Source organism: Crocodylus porosus, unplaced genomic scaffold (assembly GCF_001723895.1).
Source record: "Crocodylus porosus isolate Cpor-Errol unplaced genomic scaffold, CroPor_comp1, whole genome shotgun sequence".
Taxonomy (NCBI): Eukaryota; Metazoa; Chordata; order Crocodylia; family Crocodylidae; genus Crocodylus; species Crocodylus porosus.
Window position 1 is genome coordinate 93,680,537 of NW_017728906.1, and position 15,057 is coordinate 93,695,593.

General features: G+C 40.9%; 1 protein-coding gene across 4 annotated transcripts in view; it reads right to left on the minus strand.

The window, feature by feature from the left end:
- ATP11A (ATPase phospholipid transporting 11A) overlaps positions 1–15,057 on the minus strand; it is a 228,783-nt gene that overhangs the window by 41,510 nt on the left and 172,216 nt on the right. For all 4 annotated transcript variants that reach the window (XM_019529645.1, XM_019529644.1, XM_019529647.1 and 1 more), the window contains 5 exons: positions 13,573–13,723; positions 12,108–12,305; positions 8,421–8,594; positions 5,156–5,319; positions 4,736–4,807 (listed from right to left, as the gene is read on the minus strand). In XM_019529645.1, the coding sequence (XP_019385190.1) occupies positions 4,736–4,807; positions 5,156–5,319; positions 8,421–8,594; positions 12,108–12,305; positions 13,573–13,723 (759 nt within the window). The remainder of the gene's footprint in view (positions 1–4,735; positions 4,808–5,155; positions 5,320–8,420; positions 8,595–12,107; positions 12,306–13,572; positions 13,724–15,057) is intronic.

Here is a 15,057-nt window from a genome sequence, read left to right on the forward strand (position 1 = left end):
TCAGTGCAGAGGCAGAAAAGGATCTTGGAGTCATCACTGATGCCAAGATGAACATGGGCCAGCAGTGTGGGGATGCAGTCAGGAAGGCCAACCGCACCTTGTCATGCAGCCACAGATGCATCTCAAGCAGGTCCAAGGAGGTGATCCTCCCCCTGTATGCGGCACTGGTCAGGCCATAGCTGGAGTACTGCATCCAGTTCTGGGCGCCGCACTTCAGGAGGGATGTGGACAACATTGAGAGGGTCTAGAGGAGGGCCACTTGCATGATCGGGGGCAGCAGGGCAGGCCCTACGAGGAGAGGCTATAGGACCTGAACCTGTTCAGCCTCCACAAGAGAAGGTTGAGGGGGTATCTAGTGGCCTGTTACAAACTAGTCAGAGGGGACCAGCAGGCATTGAGGGAGTCCCTGTTCCCCCGAGCACTACCAGGAGTGACCAGGAATAATGGTCACAAGCTGGCAGTGGGTAGATTTAGACTAGATATCAGGAGGTGCTACTTCACGATCAGGGCGGCTAGGATCTGGAACCAACTTCTAAGAGAAATGGTGCTGGCTCCTACCCTGGGGGTCTTTAAGGGGAGGTTAGATGTACACCTTGCTGGGGTTGTATGGCCCCAGTACTCTTTCCTGCCATGGTAGGGGGTCAGACTAGATGATTTACTAAGGTCCCTTCCAACCCTAGAAACTATGAAACTATATTACTGTGCCTATCGATTACTGTGTTGGCCATGCTGAACATCTTGGTACCCATCATTCATACCCATCCTGTGCTTAAGTTGCCTTAGACTTCTGATTAAGCAGTAATGGAGACCAACAGCATTGTGTTAAGCACAAAGCACATCAGCTGCAGATGCCTTCATTCAAAAGAATAACAAGAGGTAATAGTGATAGTGCTGATTGCGTCTCTCCTTTTCTATAATGCTCGGTGCACTGGCATCCAAGGGTGCCTGTACACAGCATGGGTTTTAATCCTCATTAAATTAAATAAGTTTATAAAATTTAAATTTGTTTATTTTGGAGCATCACATCTGTGTTTACACACACTAGGTTTTCAAATGAATTAAGCCTTGGAGCATTGCATCTATGTTTATACACACTGGGTTTTCAAACAAATTAAGCTGGGTCCCTGGCTGGTATTGCAGCAGAACAGGACAGTCCAGCACTGCCCCTCCTGGCCCAGTGTCCCCCACCCACCCCATGCCCTGCCACACAGCAGTGGAAGCAGGGAGCCAGCAAACAAGAAAAAAAAGAGAAAAGAAAATGCCACAAAAGAAAATAAAAAGTGGAAGCAATTAAAAAGCGAAAGCAATTTGAAGAGGTGAACTACAAAAAAGTCACAGCGCCATCTGGTGGACAAAGAGGCTCATTACATGTCTGGGTACCCTTGTGTTTGTACCCAACAGATCCATGGATGCAACGTTTTAATTTCTGGTGAGCCAAACTAAGTTATGTCAGAGGAGTTTTAGTTTAGTGCACAAGAAAGACTTAAAGTGTCGGAACTCCCGATCCTGCAAACAGACATGCAGTTGCAGTGTATGAAAGGGCAAATATCGTGGTGTATACATAAGCCCCAATATTTTGCCTGGGCAACCCGCTTCTGGTGTGAGCCCAGAATACTATAATTGTATTTTTGGAAGCTCATGATCTCATACTCATGTGTTTAGGGTCACAACCCCTACTTTGGGAGTTTCTAGTTTTGTGGTTATAGTACTTGCCCAGAAAATGGGAGAGGAGGGCTTCAAGCCCTTCTCAATCTAAAAAGACTCAGTTCCAGATTTCTTTGCAACCTCAGCCTAGACTTTAGCATGATGAGGACACTTTCCACTCCACCTGCTTAACTTGTACCACTGCACAGAGAGGATGTTAGATGCATACAGACACAAAAAGAGCAAGCAAGAGCAAGCAGCACTATAGTTCAATGATGAGATCACCCATCTCTAAATCCTGGGTTTTGTCCCAACATCTTTAATGCATTTTCCCTATGACTCTCTAAATTAGGGGTTGGCAACATTTTTGGGCAGAGCGTCAAAAACACCTGCAACCTTGACTTGTAAGATCTTGGTGTGCCGGGGCGGACAGCAGGGAAGCAGAAAGGGGTCTGATCCTTGTTGTAGCAATGCAGCCCTGGCTCCTTCCCCACCATCTGCCCCAAGGTGTGTATGCCAAGCAAAATGCTTCTGCATGCCACACTCTGGCACCCATGTGGGGGGTTGTAAACCCCTGCTTTAAATATAAAATGCATCAACAATTTTTGAAGCAAGAACTAGAACATAAGATTCCCCCCACTCAGGGAAATGTACTCTGGACTGCAGAGTTGAGTATTCTTTTGCTTTTTCTCTATCTGGCCCCATTTATCTTGTATTCTTGTCATTACAGTGGCCTAGCTTGAAAAGGAAAAGGGGAAGCATGCCCCCAGCTTTGCCTCTAGCCTAACAGGGCAATTTTCTGGCAAACTGGAGATGCGGAGCTCAATGAATTTAGGCCTAAAATGCATATTTCCCATTTCCTTGGTGAAAGCTCTAACAATTGATCTGTTTATTCCATAATTCCATTCCCTGACAAGTGCAGGGTGCTGCACTTGGGCACTAGTAACCAGTAGCACACTTATAAGATGGGAAACTCCCTTCTTGAGAGCATGGAGGCAGAACAGGATCTTGGAGTCATTATTGACTCCAAGATGAACAGGGGCCAACAATGCGAGGTCACGGTTGGCAGGGCTAACTGGACCTTGTCGTGCATCCACAGGTGCATCTCAAGTAGAGCCAAGGAGGTGATCCTCCCCCTCTACGCAACACTGGTCAGGCCACAGCTGGAGTACTGTGTCCAGTTGTGTGCCCCACTTCAGGAGGGATGTGGACAATATTGAGAGGGTCCAGAGGAGGGCCACCCGCATGATCTGGGGACTACAGGGCAGACCCTACAGTGAGAGACTGCGGGACCTGAACCTGTTCAGCCTTCACAAGAGAAGGCTGAGGGGGGACCTGGTGACAGTCTACAAACTCACTAGGGGGGACCAGAAGGGTTTGGGAGAGACCTTGTTTCCCCTAGAGCCCCCTGGCATAACAAGTAATAATGGCCACAAGTTGTTGGAGAGGAGGTTTAGATTAGACATCCGCAAGAACTACCTCACAGTCAGGGTGGCTAGGATCTGGAAACAACTTCCAAGGGAAGTGGTGCTGGCTCCTACCCTAGGGGTCTTTAAGAAGAGGCTTGATGCCTACCTGGCTGGAGTCATTTGAGCCCAGTTTTTTCTCCTGCCCTGGCAGGGGGTCGGACTTGAAGATCTATAAGGTCCCTTCCGAACCTACTTCTATGATTCTATGATTCTATAAAAGGAGAACACCAGTACCACCATGCCTATCTTCTCCTCTTGTAGCCATATTTAAAAGAGAAGAAGAAGCCAGTTTTCTGTATCCAAAGGGATGACTTTGCTGATTAAATCCAGGAAAGATTTTAGACTATGAATCCAACTCTCACAAAATGGTGCCTACTTTGGTATGCAGCGAAGTACCTTAATTCCAGAGACTGGTGACATTTCAGACAAAACTTTCATTTTGGTATTTATTTTAGCTAGCTTACAAGTTTCTTCCATTCTGTATGTTGGTTGTTATACACCCCAATCTCAGGCACCTAAGAGTTCCCATTTAAAGTACTGGGAACCTAGGCACCTAACATTGGTTTGCAGGTACCAGTGATTAGTGATACCACATCTACATCCCTTTGAGAATCTGGGCCATAATAACCTGAACGGGAATTCAGATAACATAAGGACTTTGTGCAGTAGACTACTACCAGTCATAGAGGATAGCTGGTACATTTTGTACTTTCAGTTGTGTCCCTCATTATTCATTTCCTCTTTACCTAACAGAGTCTCATTTCTTTCCAGGAGACATAAAAAGATGTATTTCACATGAAGTCCTGATTGTACAAAGATCTTTTCTGTAAATATTTTGGTCATGAATGAGACACAAACCCATTGGGTGAAATTACACCATAATGTTTTCACAGATTTAATTAAAGAATACACTCAAGTTCTATATTTGTGTAATAGTCCAGGATTCAAAAGCCTAAATAAAGCCACAATTCTACTTTAATGAAAGTTAGGAGTATAGTTCCACAAGGGAGCTGGATCATGCTTATGACAGTAAAAACACAGTGGCAACTGGATAAAATTCTAAATATCTTTTAGTACTTCTATAGATCACTTGACCATGGCATTACATTACTTCCATGTAAGTTTGTCCAAAAATATCAGAGTCCTATATTACTCTAATGTAAATGTTAAAGTCCAGTTTTACCATATTTTCTCATGTACCACACCCGTGCACATAAGACACTTGTCTGGTTTTGGGAAGGCAGAAGGAATTAAAAAAAAAAGACATTTCCAGTGTTGTGGCTGAATCCTGAACACAAGGGATCCAAACTGGTACTTCTCAAATAAAAGATAGTTTTAACACTCTCTTTGCCACTGACAAATTGGCAACAGCTTTTAACTGCTCAATGTGGGCCTTGTGGACTACCCTGTTAAATCAATGTTCATTTTTTCTATTATACTGATTTTAAACTGGAATATAAAACTAAAAGATCTTTACAAATATCAGTACTGCATTAACTTTTTCCATTAAATTCTTGTCATTTTTTTAATTACACATGAACATGCCTTCAGGAAGAGAGATTTGTTGTATACAATTAAACATCCCTTCAGTTTCAGTTAGTTCATATTCAACAAGCACTTACCTCTCGATGTCATTTTCTCGATTTAAAATTTCCATAAAGTTGTCCTTCAGCCTTAGATATGTGTAACCAAGCCTACAAAATTCAAATCTATTTGAAATAAAATCTATTTGATTCTCTAAAATTATAAGTAATACATTGATAATAATGCAGTTTAGCAATTTCCAGGTCTTTAAAACTTACTTTTTTCTGAAATAGAAGCTACCTGTTTTTTATTTCATTCACAGCTAGTAAACACCACTATTACATATTGAGAAGACTAGAATCTTGACTGAACAATATAAGCATATGGTACTTTGCTGTTTTACATTTTCTGATAAAAACAAGTTTCTGCTTCAGTGATTTGTATTTCTATAAATCTAAGAAAACAAAAATATGAGAAAAAGCTTCAGAGACCTAAATAGTATCAATGTGAAATCATACCTTTGTATTCCTTCCACTAAAGCAACTTCATCTGGTGATGAGGATATATATATACAAGGCCTTCTCGACAGCTGGCTTTTCTTTAGTCCATCTAAGTTGTCATCATCTTTCACTTGAACAGTGTGACAAAGACAAAGAGCTCGGAAAAACAACTCCTCTCTCTCCTAATAAATAAAGAGAAAGTTACAATTATGTATCATCATTTTAAATTCTTCTTCTAAAGGATGCTGTTTTAGAAAAAATTTAAACTAGTCTCATTTGTGCTTGGTTTTATATAGTTATGAATGTGCATTATTAGGTGAGAAATTGGAACTAACAGCAGCTTCCAAACTAAGGTTTTGTGGTCAGGGTCAGGTGCTGTTCTAAATATCAAATTGGTCAGCATAAAAAAAACAGCAAGCAGCTTGGAAGAGGAAGGCAGACTTCTGCAGTAATTCCTGCATCAGAGATTTTTGGTTTGCTCAATGTAATCCTGCTTGGAACAAGCCAGGGAGGAGAAGAAAGGTTTGCCCAGACTTTCAGGTAGATTGCTTGTGAAGGGTAAGCCTGCTGGGCAGCAATTCCCAATCTTTTCCCACAGCAAACCCACTTCTAGGGCCATGTTATGTCAGTTCCAGCCAATTCAAGAACCCACTTCTAGTCTGAGCCTGTCTGGCATAATTGACGGTGCACATGAACCCTTTCATTAAGTGCTGTAACCATATTTGGGGCTGAAATGCTAGAGTCTAGGAAGCATTGTTGTCTGGAGTAGATAGGTTCCTGCAGAAAAATCTGGCTCCAGGAGAAAAAGGCCAAGTTTAAGATACATAAAATATACATTTGAAAAAAAATAGAATTTAATTGTGGCAAAATGGAGACTTGAATCTTGTGGATGAAAAATATTCTTTGGTGCCTGGGTCTGATCTATCTTACTAGTACAAAGACAAAAGAACTATCGTCCTGCTAAATTTTAAAGTAAAATTAAGTCTGTGGAATTCTTTAAAAGACACTATTTAATGTAATTATAGTATTGTTCAGCAGTACAGAAATGTGATACTATATCAGACCAATGGGCCACCTAGCCACTATCCTGTCTCCAATAGTGACAGTAATAAATTGTTAGAGGGACAGGATATGAACATGGCATATCTAGAGTGACCTAACCTTTATCATACTTTCCCTGGCATCCACCATCATTGATTTAGGGAAGTCAGGGGATACATCCATGACTGTTTTAACAGCTGTTAATGGACTGATCATCCATTAGTTTGTCTAATCCCTTTTTGAACTTGGCTATTTTATCTTCTTTTACAACTTCCTGTGACAAATTCCACAAATTAATTACTTGCCAGGTACAGAAGTATTTTCTCTTTTTAGTTTTAAACTGGTCTTCTGCTTATTTCAATAGGTGCCTCCTAGTATTAGTATTCTGGGACATGATGAATAACAACAGTTCCCTATTTACCTGGTCCACAACTTTCATGATTTAATAGACATTTATCATATCCGCCCTCAGCCTTCTCCTTTCCAAACTGAAGAGTCCTAGTCTTTTTTTTAGGCTCTCCTAGTAAGGCAGGTGCTCCATCTTGCTAATCATCTTGGTTGTCCTTCTCTGTACCTTTTCTAACTCCACTACATCCTATTTGAGATGCAGAAACCAGAACTATACACAGTATTCAAGGTGTGAATACTGGCACATCATAGATTTATACAGTGGCCTGATGATGTTTTCCATTTTATTTTCAATCTCCTTTTTAATAATGCCCAACATTTTATTAGCTTTTTAGTCACTGCTGCACAGTGAGCTGATGTTTTAGAGAACCCTCTACAATGAGTCCAAGGTCTCTGTCCTGAGTTAATAACTAGTTAGGAGCCCAGCTTCATGTATGCATAGTTGAGGTTGTTTTTCTTTGTATGCACTACCTTGCAGTTCCTGACTTTGAAGATCATCTGCCACTTTTTTGCCCACTGACTTATCTTTGAGAAATTTTTCTGCAGCTTGTCTCGACGAGCTTGAAATCTGACTACCTGGAATAATTTAGCATCATCCACCAACTTTGGAGATTTCACTGTGTACTCCCATTTCCAGGTCACCGATGAAAATGCTGAACAAAACTGGATGCAGCACAGAACCCAGGTAGGGGAGGGAAGGGTGGAACCAGCACTGGGATGGCCCCAGCAGCCTTACCTGGGGTCCTGGGGTCCATCTGGGGCTGCAGCAGTGGCGAATCTGCCACTTGGAGCCTGGCTAGCAGCTGGAGCATCACTCCAGCCAGCCAGGCTCTGGTTTGGAGTGGCGCACACTGTCCCTGAGTGTGCTGCTCCTCTTGTTTTTTGCATGGGTTTTTTTAACCCATGGATATTCAGAGGTCAGCCTCCCCTTTGCCCCCCGTGGTGCTCCCTTACAGCACAGAGAACAGCTCAATGTGTGGTATGTGGCACTGCAGATATGTCTGCGGTGCCACATACTGCACAGCCATGCTCATCTGGACACAGCCAGGGAGGAAGTTGAGACTTACTGGGATAGAGACCAATTGCAGATCACTGCTCCCACCACTTCTAAGCAGGGAGACATTGTCAGACGGTCTCAGAGAGCAGCAAAGGCAGGTCTTTCCTCTTGAGTACAGCTTGGAAAACACATTGAAATAGTAACTGCTAGCTCCTGGACATTTGGTTGAGTTCTGTAACCATACAGGTTATTGGCTATAAATAGCTGTGAGTTGCAACTTGTTTTTTAGCTATACTTTGTTGTATATGTCCCACATTCACAGCAGAATTGCTTCTGTAGTTTTGATCTGAAGAGAAAAACTATACAACTCACCTGCAAATCGTACCCTCAAGGATGAGAAATATAAGGATACAGAATGTCAAATAAACTATCCAAATGCCTATTTTACACCTGCTTAAGATATATAATTCAATATTTTCACCCGTTTCCCACTTTTAAATCAGGGTTTTTTTGCCTTGTTTTCCTTATCATGGCTGATTTAAAATGGAAACTGGTCAACTGTACAAAAATACAGGGATCAGCCAGGCAAAGTTTTTTATTCTGTTTTTTATTTAATAATGATATCTGACCATTTTAAAAGATGGATTCTGTTAAGAAATGCTTTATTATGCAAATAATACCTTAATCTAAATTAAAAGGGGGAAGTATATATGCTGTAATGTAATTCTTACAACAATATGAAAAATCCCAGAATATTATACTTATAGGATTTCTTTTATTAACCTTATTCAATTTTCATATTTCAAACCCCACCAAAACTTTAAAGGTGCATCATACTTTCCCACTTGCTCCTGGAGAAGAGTCAATCATATCAATGCCAGTACAATCATGGAGGATTTGCCCATTACAGATGACATGAGGTATATAAACATGCCCTTCAATGCAGCACTCTATGAATTCCATGTTGTTCTCAGTTAATGTTCCTGTTTTATCTGTGAAGACATATTCAACCTAAAAGGAAATATATTAACATTGAATACGTTGCCCAACCTTGAGAAATCTGTTTGTCCCTAAATTAACATTTGGGTATGATTTTTTGCAAGACTAGTTGCTAGCTTTGGGGTGTCAACTTCTATCAAAACTGGTTTACCCAAAAGTTGCTGGGATAACAGAGCTAAATTTACCCAATAATAAGCATAATAAACTTAATTTTCCTTACCATCCTCTTTTACCATGCTAAATGTCTCGCTTGCTACAATAAGTGTCTCTTGAAAAACATGATATATGTCTATTTGTCAGTAGATTAATACTTTGTATTTATTTATGGACAGACTTTGAATTTTAGGTATAGGCAAACAAATTACAGCAAGTAAAAATGGGATGAGGACTTACTATAAGTTTGCTACTTCACTGCAACTGTTGTGTGTCCTGTAAGGGTTAAGTGAAAGCTAAACCAAGTAGCTTATCACTCAGTGAATATGGAAAAATGTACATGCAAGCTAAAAGGGGGAGTGTGCTTACTGTTTGTGTCAGCTGCTGTAATGTAACTGTCCACATGCCCTCTTTCATCAAGCCTAAACCTAGCAACTATTTTTTAGGGGGCACCAATAAAGATTTTCTTGACCGATACCAATAGCCAATTATTCACCAGGCATATTGGGTGATACCAATCTGTTAACGAATTTACAGTGGAGGGGGAGGTAAGGGGCATGGGGTTGCAGATTGAGGCCCCCACAGGGAGGGAGGGACCCCCCAGGTTTGTGTACGGGGCAAGGACAGAGGCAGGCTGCCCACTGTGGGCTCAGGGCTCTCTGCTCTACTGCCTTTGCCCTGGCAGCTGCGCAGTGGCCACGCGTCCCCTGCCTGTTCAGTAGTGGGAGGCACAACGCCACCAGTGCTGGATGGGCAGGGCAGGCACAACCAGTGCATGGTTCCTGGGGCAAAGACAACAAGACGGAGTTCCCCAATCCCACAGAGGGCAGCCCACCTGTCCTCATCCCATGCACAAACCTGGGGGGTTCCTCCCTCACTGTGGGGGCCTCAATCTGCGTCCCCCCTCATGCCCCTTCCCTCCCCCTCCACAGACTTACCTGCCTGCCCAGCTGCATTTCTGGCATGTGCATGTTACCACTGCGCACATGAATGCAGTGTCCTGGGCTCCAGCCAGGAGGCACATTATATTTATTGGTACATTATTGGCTATACCATCCAAAAAATGCCAATAGCCAATAACATTAATTTTCCTTTTATCAGCGCGATCCAATATGGCAATATTTCAATGCACCTTGATTTTTTCCCAGATTTTTTTTTTACTGTTTGTTTCATCTTTCACAAAATCTTACAATTCAGTATTTATACTGGCAGAAAGAAAACCTAGTAGTACACTATAAGCAGGAAGAACAGAGATACTAGACTATGAGGTCTGCTCCAAGATATTTTTTTTTGTTTTCTCTTTAGAGGAACTTACAGCGGCTCTAGCAGATGCATCACTTTTATCAATTGCTATTATAGTATTTTCAAAGTTGAAGTTAATATTAAGTGTATTAAATATAATAAATATAATATAATAAATATAATAATAAATAATTAATTTTTACCACTAGTCGTCAAGAAAAAAGTTAAACTTTAACTCAATTGCTGGGTTTCTTCCTATTAATCTATCTAACAGCCACTGAATAAGTGAGAAGACCATATTTTTCCATGAGTGTGATTTCTTTTTTGCACCAAAAATAACTATACCCCTTCATTCCAGTTTATCTTCAAGGTGACCTTTACAATATTATCCCAGTTCAAGTTCCTAGTATCAAATTATGAAATGAAATCTACCCTAATGAGAGAATATCAACCTGTAAATTTCTTTTATGTATAAAAGGAACATAAAGTAGAAATAGTACCCAGTACATAATAATTTGAGGCAATAAAATGTTTATGCCAGGATAAAACTGAGAGAAAATAAAAAAGTCACAAATGGCAACAATGATACAAAAAATCGAAGCCTTGGTTACACACCGAGTGAAGATTACTTTACAAAGAATGTGCAAAAAAAAGTTAATTTCTTGTACAAGAATGGAGTTAGTTGTGAGGTATCTTCCCTTTGGAACCAGTTTTAGTTTACATAGCATAAGTTCGGTTTAGCACAGCAGAACATTTAGAATAGCTGATCCCCAAATTGTTACATGACACCTTGATGCATTCCCTTACTGATTTTTTAAAATTAATAATGTGGGAATTTTTTTTTAATAAACTGGTGTACCTTGCAAGCCCTGCAATTTCATGTAGGCAATTTAATTAAATTAATACATTTAATTGCAGGTGGGCCATTAAAGGTGCTATGGGATCTGATGTAGAAGCCCTACAATTGTGCTCCTTGCCATGCCACACGTGATTGTGGGATCTAGCATCAGATCCTATCACACGTTATTGCTAGTGTAGGGGGAGCTCAGGACTGGGATCTTGATCCGGGGATCCCCCAACAAAAGGCAAGTAGCAAGCTCTTGCAACTGGAAGCCATCAGCTAATCTGGACTCCCAGCCAGAGGGGAGCTGTCAGCTAATATGGGCTACCATGCGCTTCTGTGGCTGGGACCTCCATCCTCGGCACATGTTCAATTAATGGTGTGACAGGAACTAGCCACAAAGTTATTACATGTATTTTGTGTTATAACTTAGTGGTTTATTCATTGTTTTATCACACCATTAATTGCATTAACATGCGGCCATGTAACTACTTATGACATGATTAACTGGTTAACTGTGCCTTAAGTGTAACATCTGCCAGAAACCACAGACTCTTTCCAAAATGAACCTACACATCTGCTTCCAAGTACCCATTCTGATAATATAGAATACAACAATTTCCTTTTTTGGGGGCAAACTCAAGACAGGAAATTTCCTGATGTGAGAACTGCCCAAACTAATGAGATTTAAACCAGGCATAAATTGTCAGTACTGACACTGACAAATGCATACTCCTCAGCCTGCCAAGATGTGAAAGTGGAACATGTTGTTTGACAAAGTCCCAAAACAAGAGATTATTCAGGAAATTGAAAATGCTGTGGGGATTACTGTCCATAGAATAAATAAAGCCTTCACTTCCATGATTCTGATTTAGTTTTCAACAATAAATGTGAAGAGACACAAACGCTCTGTGGAACATTGTTAGCATAATGATGAAAATGAGTGATGTCCCCTTACACCAAGGTATGTGAGAGAAGTGTGCATTGGTTGGGTCCACCAAGTCTGGATGCTCATCTTGACAAATATAAGGCCTATTTTTCAGAAGCTTTGAGCATCTAAAACTGACACTGGTTTCCCACTGATTTACATGGTTGATCATTGTCTCTGAAAAATCAAGCCTCAAGCATCTCAAGTTGGACATCTAAAATTAATGAATGTATCTGAAATACAGGTCACATCTAAGAACAAATTTTGAAGTGACGATTTTTAAAGCTAAAAATGCCCGTAACTGACTATTAGAAACAGTTAATAAATTTACCAGCAGTTAGAACTTGTATGACAAATTTACCTGTCCTAACTCTTCATTGAGGTCAGAAGTATTCACCAGAGGGCCTTCACCTGTGTCCTCATCAAACATTTCTTCATCCCACGTAAGGAAATAAGAACCAAGAAACTTCTGCATTTCCACAGTAACATACATGGATACAGGAATAATGTAGTTGAAAAGAACCATGAATGCAAGGAAGTCGGTAAATGCTCTAAGAAACTGCCGAAGAAATGAAACCAGAAGATGATTTTTCCTCACATATCAGCATAAATTTAAAAGTTCAAATACACATTTGCAAGATTATATACCTAATGACTTACAAACAGTAAGTGAACCTATTTGTAAGAAAAATGTTGTTGGGTATTGATAGCATAAAATCCTCATTTTTCCATCACTGTAATTTTTCTTTCCATGCTTCTCTCTATAGTGAAGTCAATGTCTGGCACACTTTGTACATCTGTTAGGATTATGACTTTACTACTAATGTAAAATGAGGAAGAAAGCTCTCTCTCTCAACATACTGTAAGAATCTCCTTTACATGCACAGGCACAGAGCTCTCAGTTTCAGTTACATATAAATGTGTTAATAGTTCTAGAGGGTGTTGAATGAATGACAAAATATAAATTATGAAAACAAATAAAAATATAGCTGACAGAATATTCATCAGAAAAGGAAAACAAATAAATGTAAAAGCAGGGAAGTTTTACTGGTTTATGCAGGCTTCAAGTATTCCATGAACATCAAATAAGTTTCCCCTTCTTAACTTGAGGTATCAAAGTGTATGCATACATATTATGTTCATATGATTGCACAGAACTGTTTCTAAATGAATTACTACAGGTTATGTTCATCAGTCTATAAAAACCAAACAGAACAAATGGCGGAAATTCATAGAGGAATATACAGCATGGTATGTCCCAGTTCAACAATCCTCCCACATGGTCCATTTTTCTGTACAGACAGGTAAGACTGAAGAATTTCAGGATCATTTATTATTTCACTGATGATCATTTTAGTAGAGAAATGTAGCTGACACATTTCATGCAGTGTACTTAGATTAGTCTGAAGTATCAAACTCCAAGTATTAGTTGAATTCCAATGTGGTATAAACAACTGAATTTTGTTTTGGTTCTTAAAAAAAAGGGGGAGCAGGGGGTAAGTGGAAGATGATGACAAAACTTTTTGAAAAGAGATCAAGATGGGGCAAAGAAAGGCTTTTGCTTCAGAAAGTGGGGGCAAAAAAAAGTGAGATGTTTTAAAATGAACCAGAAAAGTTTAAAATATTTATTAACTTTAATCATTGGGATTCTCATTTGTAGTCTGACAGATTAATTTTAAAAATATGTATGCTCACTACATTTTCCCAAAATTGCTGTAGAAATTAGATGCACAATTCTGCTAAATGTTATAAATTATCTTGTTTTCTGGTGATTCTACTAACAAGCATTTCTCAAATGTTCTGCAAAAATAAGTTATTTTCCGTACCAGGTTTCTTTTCCTTTCTGATTCTGTTTTCTGGTTATACCATGGTTCATCACGAAATGGATCACTCTGCCAGACATACTTCAAGGTTGTATTTATTAATGCTTTACTTATTAGAATACAGAGGTATACAATCAGGAATACATTCATTGATCTAAAAAAAAATGTTTGTTCAATTAGAAGTTCAATAGCAAGTCAAGCCTATAGCTGCTAAAAAGAAAACCCCAGAAAAAACAGATTATATTTTCATTTTAAATACATTTTCTATGGTATTCTCCAGTGCTTAGTCATCTTATAGTATTTCAGTAATACTACTGTTCTTCTCTTAAGTTTTACTGGAACAGATATTTTGTTTCAGTGATATTTTACTGTTGTAGTTATGTGAGTAAACAATAGTACAAGATGGAGTTATACTACAACAAGGCGGTTAATGTTTGGCAGGCTGGATATGGCTGGAGGTGAGTCATCTGGCCCACTGTCTTCTCCTAGGGCTGAAATGGAGGAGCAGGGGAACACCTGCTTATGGCATTTTCATCACCACCAAACGTACTGCTCTGGTGGCCACAAGAATCATGAGCACTTGGCAACTCGAGCGGCAACTGAGTGGCAGTGGCTGCAAGTAGCCGCTATGCCAGCACTTTCCCCAGCAGTAGGAAGGGACTCTGACTGCAGCACAGTCTTCGCATTGTGGCAGTCAGCACCCCAGTCAAAAGCTGGACCTCTGGCAGTCTCGGTGTCAAAGCAGAAAATATGAAAGAATTTGATTTTCATACCCCTCTGCTAGAATAACAGCCCTGTGCTAATAGAGAAGTATTCGATTCAGATTCAACCGATTTGGAGGACAGTCATTCGATTAGGTGATTCGAATCACTGTCTCCATTCAATCTGGTTGAATCAGAATTGGAGATTTGGCACTGATTCGGATTGGCTGGGGAGAGGCAGCCACAGCCAGGCGGTTGTAGGTTCTCCCGTGGGTCCTCCAGCTCTGCCTCTCCCTGGGCGGGGGGAGCTGCGGGAGAAGCCCCCATGGCTGCCCTGCCTGGCCCCATCCCCTACCCAGCCCCAGCCTCCCAGAACTTTAAAAAAAAAAGCCTAGAACTCACAAGCTGCAGCAGCGGTGATCACTGATCAGGGCCTCTGAAGGCTCATAGCAGAGCCCCTCCCCTGTACAGTGTGGGGTAGTGCAGCTCAGCAGGGTGCTATGCGCTGTCTGGGAGCTGGGGCCACTGGGACTGAGTGGTGCCAGGCTCTAGCTGATTGCTGATGCCACCCCTGCTCCCAGACAGTGCACTGCGCCCTGCCAAGCCACACAGCACCTGCACAATGTGACAGCTGCCGCGTGGGTACCAGGCGGGAGGGGCAATCCCTGCTACCCCGCGCTGCATGGGGGACTCTGCCACAAGCCCTCAGGGATCCTGATCATTGCTGCCAGAGCCAGTGAGTGCAGGTCTTTTTTTTTTTTTAAGTGCTGGGATGCTGGGGCTGGGT